Source organism: Austrofundulus limnaeus, unplaced genomic scaffold (genome assembly GCF_001266775.1).
Source record: "Austrofundulus limnaeus strain Quisiro unplaced genomic scaffold, Austrofundulus_limnaeus-1.0 Scaffold2, whole genome shotgun sequence".
Lineage (NCBI taxonomy): Eukaryota > Metazoa > Chordata > Actinopteri > Cyprinodontiformes > Rivulidae > Austrofundulus > Austrofundulus limnaeus.
The window spans coordinates 1,990,724-2,000,584 of NW_013952404.1; the positions used below are offsets into that span (position 1 = coordinate 1,990,724).

Consider the following 9,861-nt stretch of genomic DNA (forward strand, 5'->3'; position numbering starts at 1 on the left):
CTTTTACTCAAGTACTAGAGTTGAGTACTTTGTCCACGTCTGTGTTGGGACATTCTTTTGAACAGTGGCTGCTTTGTTTCCCCGATGTATAACTGGTCGCAGTCCTCCTGGCACTTAACAGCATATACAACATTGTATATTTGTGTCTTTCTCATAGATTTCTCACCTTCTTTAGAACTTCTGGGGGCAGCAAAGCCTCGATGGGAAGCTCCCACCAACAGTTGCTGCCTTTTTCTTTGAAGAGTTTTGCTATGTGAGTCACTGTGTAACTTCAGAGAACAGACATACAGTTACTATAACAGGTTTTTCAAAAAGACGGTTAGAACAGAAATATCATTACACTCTTGTGTGYATTGATTTGCAGTGTATAAGTTCAGGTCCTCAAAACTTCGAAGAATCCAAACAACTGGACCTTTATTCTGAAGTTGAAGACAGAACCAGTATATATTCAGTTGAGGGTGGTGTGAGCTCACTTGTTGAGGAGAGGTTCTCCAGTCTCTTTATGGTAAAAAACTGGGATGGGGACCCCCCAGCTTCTCTGTCTGGAGATGCACCAGAACGTCCGGCTGTCCAGCATGACCAACAGGCCGCCTCGTGCTGACTCGGGCAGAATACGGACCTTCTGCAGCGCCTCCTTCAGAGGCACAAACACACGGCGTATGAGAAGCATCTTTCAAACATAAACCACATCATTTCTTGGTGCAACAAAGTTCCTTCTGTTCTCCTCGTACACACTTTACATCAGGTTTACCTTGGCTTTGTCTTTGAGGGATTCTGTGTTGATGAACCACTGCTTGCTGGGTCTGATGATCATGGGCTGCTTCGTTCGCCAGTCGTATGGATAACTGTGGACGCACTGCTCCTCCAGCAGCAGAGAACTGCTCTCCTTCAGCATGGAAATCACTRAAACAGCCAGCAAAGCAGGTTGCACATAAACAAACATGGATATAACAGAATACTGCATCTCCTCATCTGTAAGAGCTCATGTATCATTACACCATTACATTTTCTTTATTTGTTTACAAGTCTCAGATCAGACATTTGATGACTCAAGTATTAGTTGTTTTATTGATGTCATTATTTATTTATTATTACCAGATGTAGTGACACTGAGTATGAGAAATTTGAATACATTTGAATATTGTAGAACGCATCATTCTGCTCATAAGAGTCATTTTTAGACATTAAGAAAAAATGCCTGTGACATCAAAATATTTTTAATAATACAAATGTGTTTTTGGAAAGATAACGCTGAGAACGTTTTACAAAATAATTTTCATGCTGCTGAGATTAACAGTTATTGAGATATTTGCATGTGAAATAACAGGAAGTGATGTCAAAGGGGAGTGTCTGCATGAAAACAGAGCTAAGCTAAAATGCTCAACTGTCCAGACTGTGGAGAGGAATCTGATGTTTTAGATTATTTTGAGTCACTACAAACAAATAAAAGTCAGAGTTCAAATCATAATGTTTCAAAAAACAAAGACCAGTGAGTTAGCTTTCCTAAAGGAGTTCCCCTTTGATGTCACGTCCTGTTTCCCTTTTTCCAAGCCAAGTGAAAAAAAAAAAAATAGGTCAGTTATGTGTCCAAATGGGTACAATGATGTGTGGTATGCCAAGTTTCCTTTGTATCTGAAGGATAAGCATGTCACAGGCACTTTAAAGTATGTCATGAATTACATGCTTAAAACTAAATGTATTTTTTCCATTACAGTACCTTTATCAGTTCCTTCGGTCATCACAGAGAGGCCCTGCAGCTCAGGTCCTGCCAGCTCAGTGAACCTGCCATCTTCATCCACCATGCACTCCTTTATTAGAAGAAAACATACAGAAACATCATAGTCAGACAAAACCCCATCTATTTCATGTCTGCTTGTTTAAAAAAAATGAGACACATACCACAGGCAGTTTAAAGTGTGAAGCCACGTTGTAATCCTCCATGCCGTGAGCTGGAGCCGTGTGGACCAGTCCTGTTCCTTTCGCCATGGTCACATGATTGGCTGGCMGTAACGGCACTTGCTTGTCAGGAATTGTGGGATGTTTGCATATCCCGCCTTCAAGTTGGGAACCTTAAAAAAACAAAAGAGGCAAAAAGTGAAAATTTGCATGATTAAAATTGTAAATAAAGTTTGATTTGCAGTCTAAATGAGAAGTAATGAACGAGCAGGACTGTAGGCACAAAATGCTTCTGTGTTGCTTGTAAATGTTTGTCAGTTGGTAGTGAAAGAGTAGGGGTTATTACCTGTGAAAGTGCTGATGCTGTGCAGCTCTGTGTGCAGCAGTGATGCCAGGCTGGCCGTACGCTCAGACGCTACCAGCAGCAATTGAGAATTATCCGCTCTCTTCACCACAGAGTACCTGCAAACAAACAAAAAAAATAACATGAATCCATGTAGAAAAATAAAACAGGCTTCTAGCATCAAACATCAACACTACAATAACATGGATTTGCAATACGTTTGCCAGAATGTTAGGTTTTGTAATAATGCAGGTTTTCACATAAATGTAGCAGCTGTGGCAGAGCCTCACCTCTGTCAGTCTGCCCCAGGGCAGCTGTGGCTACAATGTAGCTTACCACCATCAGTGTGTGAATGAGGGAATGACTGTAGTGTGAAGCGCTTTGGAGTCCATAAGGACTTGATAAAGCATTATACTGTAAGTTCAAGTCGTTTACCATTTATCATAAATCTCTCAAAAGAACAGGAACGCAAAGAAACACAACTGTGCAATATACTTTTTAGCATGTTTAATTAGCTGTAAGTTATATACTGCAAAAATATGTCCATCTAAACAAGTCTTACAATCTTATATCAAGCCAAAAAAGAATATTTAAATTAAGTGGAATAATCTGCCAGGAAAGCAGAGCAATTATACTCGGTAAAACATCTTGAAATCAGGATAATTTCCAGGCTAACAAGATTAATAACCTGACACATTCTGCTCTTGCTCATTATATCAGTCTTAATATAAGATCAAAAATACATTTTGGCTGGATATAAGATTGTAAAACGTAGATGTAGTTCTGAGCAAAAGATGAGAAGCTCACATTATAAATAATATATTTACTTTTTAAAGCAATATTTAGCATCAGAGGGCTTTAAAACTGTCATTCTGTTTTACTATTCTGTGATGTGTACATACTGGGCATTAGGCATGTAGCAAACAGCCTGATTGGCAGGRATGGTCCATGGCTGGGTGGTCCAAATCAACACAGAGACGTTCTCCAGACCTGCAAATGATTTCATCATCACACAGTCAGGACAACCATCCGAGTGGTTTTAAACGGTTAATGTRTGTGCGGCTGAATTACCTCCTTCTGATGCGACCTCGGGCGGCAGCGTGACCAAAGGGAACGTGGCATAAACGGCTCTGCTCTCATGCTCTGGGTTATACTCCAGCTCTGCTTCAGCCAGGGCCGTCCTGTGAACACCCAGAGGCAGCACGATGCAGGTTTACAAGAAAACACGCGGAAAATATGAGGGCACATGCCGATGCTGTACCTCGATGAAGGAGACCAGAAGACGGGCTTGTAGTCCTGGTAAATAAGACCCTGCAGGAAAACAATATCAGACTGAATTTAAAAAATAAAAAAACGCAAACACAGCTCACTGTGAATAAACTAGTTTGCGTTGTAAGCTACAAATTTACATCTTCCTACATCAGTTGTTGCCTTTTGTATTTTCTTAATTCATCCAAGTAAAACATTTATATTCTGCTTCTGATATCAATAAAGCAAAACAAGTGTGAAATCAAGGCTAAATGGTGCTCATTAAGGCTATGTACTCAACAGAGATCACACAACATCAATGACAGGTTTCAGAAGAAATCTGTGCCAGTGCAGACCCCAGAAGGTAGAACAATAAGCTCTCAGTTTACACCCTTCAGTGTTGTATGGATGAGAAGTGATCACTTCAAGGCCCACCTTGCTGTGCATCTCCTGGAAGACTTTTAACTGAGCTGCCTCATAGGCCCCATCAAATGTGTAGTAGCACTGCTCCCAGTCAGCCATCACCCCCCAGCGCTGAAAGGCGGCCTTCTGACGAGCTATCGCCCTTTCAGCAAACTCCCGTGCTAAAATGAAATATACACAAACTGTTACAGCAATGGCAAATCCTGGTGCTGATCGGACCGCCGTCAATCCATCCTCACCTCTCTGTCTGATCTGCAGCGGACTGAGACCACCGGTGCCCAGTTGTCCCAAAGCTTTCAGCTCAATGGGCAGGCCATGGCAGTCCCAGCCTGGGATGTAGTGGACCCGCCGTCCTCTCAGCACCTCAAAACGGTTACGGATGTCTTTCAGAATCTAAAAAAGTAATGTTACCGTGTGACTTTGAGCTTTCAAAGCTTGCAAAAAGCAAAAGAACAATCATATTGAAGAGGTTAAATTTTAAGCAGTAAAACCTTATTCAGTGCGTGTCCAACATGAGGGTCTCCATTGGCATATGGGGGTCCGTCATGCAGGCAGAACTCTTTCTTGGCCTTCCTTTCTCTCTGCCAGGAGTACAACTCTGCAAAACCACATTCCTGCAAAGCCATGAAGGAAACAAGTTTATCCACACTGAAAACAAACACATTTGAGCATTTAAACAGATTTAATATGGCTGCATGTTTACCTGGTTTTGGTATTTTTAATGTAAATAAACTAATTTGTAGAGTAAATAAAAGTTGTCTAAAATGTGTRTAAAAATGACTACATTCTAAATTAATTAAACCACTTCACAACAAATTTGTGTCGGCTGGACTGGTGGGACGAACCTGATGAATCTGAAGTTCTTTGTCCAAAAGCTTCTGTCCGGTCAGTTTCATGGGGAAGTTTGTCCGGGGAAGGAGAACCGTGTCTCGGTACAGACCCTGAGTGGAGCCTTCCTTCGTGGTCTGAGCGTTGTCTTCTCCGGAGCTAACACCCCGACAGCGACCGGAGCTGACCGAGACAGCACGGCTGAGGAGGAGGCCACCTCCTCGATGTGACCTCCGTCCCCATCTCGCTAGTACCTGACTCACGGCTGACACCCGGCACAGCAGCATGGAGAGGCCAGTCGGCTCCGAGAATTAAATAAAGTTGAAAAAATAAATAAATAAATAAAATGAAAGTAGTGTACTGCACTTGCTTCCGCTTTGCTAGTCGTTTATCTGTGTTTTCATTTCAACCGTGTAAGTGCGCGTTGTGTTTTGTCCGGAAGAAATTGAAAGAAGGACAACGACGGAAAMCCAGGAGGGTCATCGCAAATACAGTTTTACTCACAAACAGTCGATAGAGGGCGATATTTGTGTAGATTTAATTTGTAGAAAGGTACTGTRTAGAACTTAGAAATAAACATTTAGGTTACTTAAGTTTAGGTTTCTTACACAATCTTTAAATTTAAGTCACTTAAGAAATTTGTTATTAAGTAAGGTTTTTCTGAATGTTGTGTTTTGTTTTGTTTTATTTTGTTTTGTTGTGCCTAAATTTGTGAGTTTGAAAGTTCTGGAAAATGTAGCGTATTTGCACATGTCTTCACCATCTTCTTTATCCTTTCATAATTTGCTTTCAATTAGCTAGACTTATAAACAATGAAATAATCATTGTCTGTATTCCCCTTTTTATTTATAATTTTCAGATGAGTATCTTTACTGTTAACCTTGCCCTTCTTCTTCTTATTCTTCTTAGATTTTATTGGCGGTTTGCAAAAAAACTTTAGGTGTGCATTGTTAACCTTGCCCTAGAATTACTCAGGTATAAAAAAAAAGGCTTCTAAAGTGAAATGTTGAACCAGTTTTGTGTTCACTGACACAAACAACTTACAACTACAAAAAAAAAAGCTAAATATAACCCATTTGCTTGAAATAACGCAGTATATTGCCTTCAACAAGGTCATTAAGCTAAAATCGGACTACTTGTTTGAAAAATTATATTCAGGCAACAATTGCCTATATTTGTTTGTACAATTCATTATATTTGTTCTTGTAAGATGGTTTACTTGTGCGATCTGCATGATCCGTATCACTGCATGTGTGGTAAAGTTACCATCTCCAAGTTAAAAAATGTCGTTTAAGAATATTTTGATTGTATTGTGTAATAGTAGCTTATAAATTTGAGTTACTTGCCTAAAACAGAGCTGAACATTTACATTATGTTCATGAATGCAGCACACTCACACACCAGGTGTGCTGATGGTTGATGAGGTCACTGTGGGGGTATAAAAACTTGGCAGCAGCTCCTCCATCAATCACTTCAGAACCAGCTGGAAGAATTCAGTGGAGTCCTTCTGGGTTTGTGTCGTTGTCGAGCAGAATGATGGATAAGATGTGTGTTGTTTTCTTCACTGCTCTCCTGCTGGCTTTCTGTTTCTCACCACAGGTATGTTTGCTCCTTTTTAAGTTCTTTTAAAGKTTTATAGGATAGGCTAATTGGTGTTTAAGGCCATCCTGGTTACTTGGCTTTAATGTCAGCTTCTTCACCCTCCAGTGTTGCGTTAAACATTTAAAACTCCATCTCCACTTGAAGTAGAATCCTTAACACACTTACTGAAATTTATTTATTTTGTATTTTCTCAGTTTGCCCCACTGAAGTTTCATTTTGTGCCATCAATGTTTGTGGCAAAYCTTAAAAAATGTATTCACTTATTTGCAGATTGTCATGACACAGAGTGGTGTGAGACCCACAACTTCAACCACGAATGTGTCGACCACTACCCCAAAAGGTACCACTATCGCAGCCAACAACTCGTCCAACTCCAGCAGCTGCTCTGCAGGAATCGACACCTTCACTCTGCTGTTCCCTCTCACTCTGACTGCTGCTTCCCTTCAAGGCTGGTCCCAGTAACTGACCAGATTCTCCCCCACRCAAATGGAGTGGGACAGTAAACCTGGCCTTCTCAAAAGATGTTTCCCTCTAAAGGACATCTTCAATAGTCAACCCACGTTTTGCCTTTGGAGCAGGGAGATGTTTCCACTAGAGCTCACGAGGGGGAAAAGTGCAGTCTTGTGTTTGAGCACTGAAGCAGGACTCTCTGATCGTCTGTCATCATGGACTAAATGTTTGTTCTAATGTGGGCGGAGGATGACCACTGGTGTTTTTGTGTTGAGATGGGAGAATTTGGGGTTTGAAAATCTTGTGCTTATTAATATTTTAAAATGTTAAATTTTTGAAGGCCTTGATGATAAACTTTGTAATTGACTTTTTATGCCTGTCTAGGTAAATTAAAGCTATATAAAATATTTGAAATGACTCATGACTTTTAAAGGTAACCGTGTGGGCCACCAGTCTACATTACTGCATTTTCAGTCATTTGCAGCTGAGCTGCAATTGTTCTCCCCTTTTTATAGGCTGATTATAGGATTTCTTGTTAAAAATTTTCACCAGGGAAAACTCAACTCTGTCGCAGATCACAAATGACTGAGGTATTTCTGCTTTTAAAATTATGCTCACCAGAAGCCYATTTGTTGGACTGCCTGAAATAAGTGTTTTAGTTGAGGTAGTCACACGTGAAAAGGAGTCTCTAAATGCAGAAGTTTTGAYGTATTCATTACTTCAGAAGTATAGATCCTAGTGTTTGGAAGAAGTATCAACTCAAGSTTTTTAATAAAGTAATAAAAGTGAAGACTAAAAGCCATAAGGTAAAAGCGGCTGTGCCACAGGGTTCTATATTCTACCCCCTTTTTTTTTTTTTTTAAATTTGCAATTAACTGACTAGATTTTTTTTTTTTTCAGCCATGATCCCCTTCATTCTAGGCTACAGCTGGAATGTGATTTTTGTCATTCAGGTGTGTTGGGTGTCAGGTGTATATTTACATGACTACAATCAAACTCTCACTATCCATGTATTTGGAAAGATTTCCATTTTTCTTAACAATGGAATAGTCAAATAGAAAAATACTTTTTGCATTAAAATGTAAGAAGTAGATGTTAAAGTAGGCTGAATAAAATTACTCAAACAAATTTCTACTTAAAATAGTTGTACTTAATTACTTGACACCTGTCTAAATGTAAACATTACAATGGCTCAAAATTTAGTTCACAAGGTTTTTTTATTTTTGTCAAAATGGGTGAAATTGTGTGCTAAGTTAAATGTAAAAATGTTTGACTTGAAAGATTCATGTCGGTATTTTAGGTTTTTTTTTCTGGAATTGGCAACATGTTCTGAATTTTTTACAGACTAAACTAGTAGGCATAAAATGAGATGAACTGAGAATCTGCAGAAAAGGGAGATTCATGCTAAAAGTTGTCAAAAGAAATTGTGTAAATTGCTTTACATATATTTTAGATAAACCGATTGTCAACACTTTAATAGTGCGGAGAATTACTTTTGAGTTGGTCATATTTCAACTTAGAGTGTTTTGAATGTAACATACTTTACAAAAAAACTTAAAAGGAACAGTTTAAAGTACTCGGGGAAAAATACAAATTAAGTGCTGTAAGAAAGTAAATGGTACTTTGTTCTGAATGGAACAGAAAACGTGTTTTGATTTAATTTAGTTTAATTTAACTTAATTTTTTCCGGACGCCCCCTGAACGCGTCACACGCTGCAGCAGGTGCGCTGTAGAGCTTGGTGACGTAACTGCGCGTATAAAACCTCAGCAGCAGCATCTTCGGTGTTATTTGCCTGAGCTGTCGGAATAAAGTGCAGCTTTTTTTCCTCCCGGAGCAGAAAGATGAAGAGTCTCTGTGTCGCTGTCCTCGCAGCTGTGCTGCTGTTCTGTCTCTCCTCACAGGTTCGTTTGCTTCTCCAAACTCTTTCAGCTTAAATCTAATCTGGCTCTACTGGAGGATACTCGGGGGCAAAGTTAGATTTAATTTCTGACGATTTAAAACTGATTCMTTTTTTTTTTTTTAAWTTTCTTTCACATTTCAGAACTCTCATCTCAGTCGACTTATTTATTTAATTTTTATCTTGACTCMAGTTTGACTCATTTGTGCTCATGGCTTTACTGAGTTTATGCTCACTTTTTCAAACTTTGCGCCAATTAACTCAGCGCCAAATTATGCCATTTGCGAGAAACTTTTCTTTTTTTTTAAATAAAGTTTTTAAATATTATTGCAGATGGCTGCAGCAGCAGATCCCACAGTAAAACCCACCAACAACCCAACAACCATTAGGACTGCCACCACTGCCGCCTCCTCCGGCAGCGGYTCCTCCTGCTGCACCCTGCTGGTGCTCCCGCTGGCTTTAGCAGCTTTCCTSCTCCACGGACGCTCAGGCTGATGGGACCAGTTCGGACTGGGTTTGATGTGTCTGCGCAGGTGGATTGGGAGAACTGGTCTTCAGTTTAAAAACTCTCATGAGCCTGTTTTGGATTTCACCCAGCTCTTTGTTTTTAATGGAAGAAGCGCGCGCAGTTTCTGAATGCTCTCTGACCCTGTTTTATTTTCTAATCCTTTTCGTGAAAACACTTGAGCTTTCATCCTTATGGTGTGTTGTAGGAAAAAAATATATATACAAAAATTAATTGKGAATATTTTACTTTTTAAATGCCTCTGATTGAAAAGCAAAAACTGATGGATTTGTGTTCATTTTGTTTTATATGTTGAATAAAAGGAGTAAAATCTGTAAGTCACCAGTTTTGAAGCAATGATTTCTGAGACTGAAAGATAGGACCCTTCCAGTATACCATAAATTTGGTAAAACTTAAATAAAATCTGCCTTTTTTTTTAAATAATGGAACAAATGTGCCAATTTCAAACGCACGACAAAATGGCAGTGGCACTGTACCACTATTAGTCTTGATTTAACACTGTTTAGTGTTAGATCAAGACATACAGCAGGTAAAATAAGTATTSAACACGTCACCATTTTTCTCAGTAAATACTAGAGGTGCTAATGACATGAAATTTTCACCAGATGTTGGTAACAACCCAAGTGATCCATACATACAAAGAAATC

General features: G+C 39.4%; 1 protein-coding gene and 1 long non-coding RNA gene across 3 annotated transcripts in view; one reads left to right on the forward strand and one right to left on the reverse strand.

The window, feature by feature from the left end:
* The window catches only part of iars2 (isoleucyl-tRNA synthetase 2, mitochondrial), a 13,331-nt gene extending 8,174 nt beyond the window's left edge, over positions 1 to 5,157 (reverse strand). Inside the window, exons 1-13 of one of the 2 annotated variants that reach the window (XM_014010332.1) lie at positions 4,756 to 5,157; positions 4,402 to 4,524; positions 4,150 to 4,303; positions 3,923 to 4,071; positions 3,501 to 3,550; positions 3,311 to 3,420; positions 3,142 to 3,229; positions 2,243 to 2,358; positions 1,900 to 2,069; positions 1,718 to 1,808; positions 752 to 903; positions 474 to 634; positions 167 to 269 (exon numbers count right to left, since the gene is read on the reverse strand). In XM_014010332.1, coding sequence (XP_013865786.1) covers positions 167 to 269; positions 474 to 634; positions 752 to 903; positions 1,718 to 1,808; positions 1,900 to 2,069; positions 2,243 to 2,358; positions 3,142 to 3,229; positions 3,311 to 3,420; positions 3,501 to 3,550; positions 3,923 to 4,071; positions 4,150 to 4,303; positions 4,402 to 4,524; positions 4,756 to 5,025 — 1,737 coding nt within the window. In that variant the 5' untranslated portion in view covers positions 5,026 to 5,157. The remainder of the gene's footprint in view (positions 1 to 166; positions 270 to 473; positions 635 to 751; positions 904 to 1,717; positions 1,809 to 1,899; positions 2,070 to 2,242; positions 2,359 to 3,141; positions 3,230 to 3,310; positions 3,421 to 3,500; positions 3,551 to 3,922; positions 4,072 to 4,149; positions 4,304 to 4,401; positions 4,525 to 4,755) is intronic. The other variant, XM_014010339.1, reaches the window with a different exon arrangement.
* A 943-nt stretch (positions 5,158 to 6,100) lies between these two features.
* On the forward strand, positions 6,101 to 7,197 carry LOC106518911 (uncharacterized). Its single transcript, XR_001310379.1, has 2 exons — positions 6,101 to 6,337; positions 6,611 to 7,197. It is a non-coding gene; the product is annotated as an uncharacterized LOC106518911 (long non-coding RNA).
* The last annotated feature ends 2,664 nt before the right edge of the window (positions 7,198 to 9,861 follow it).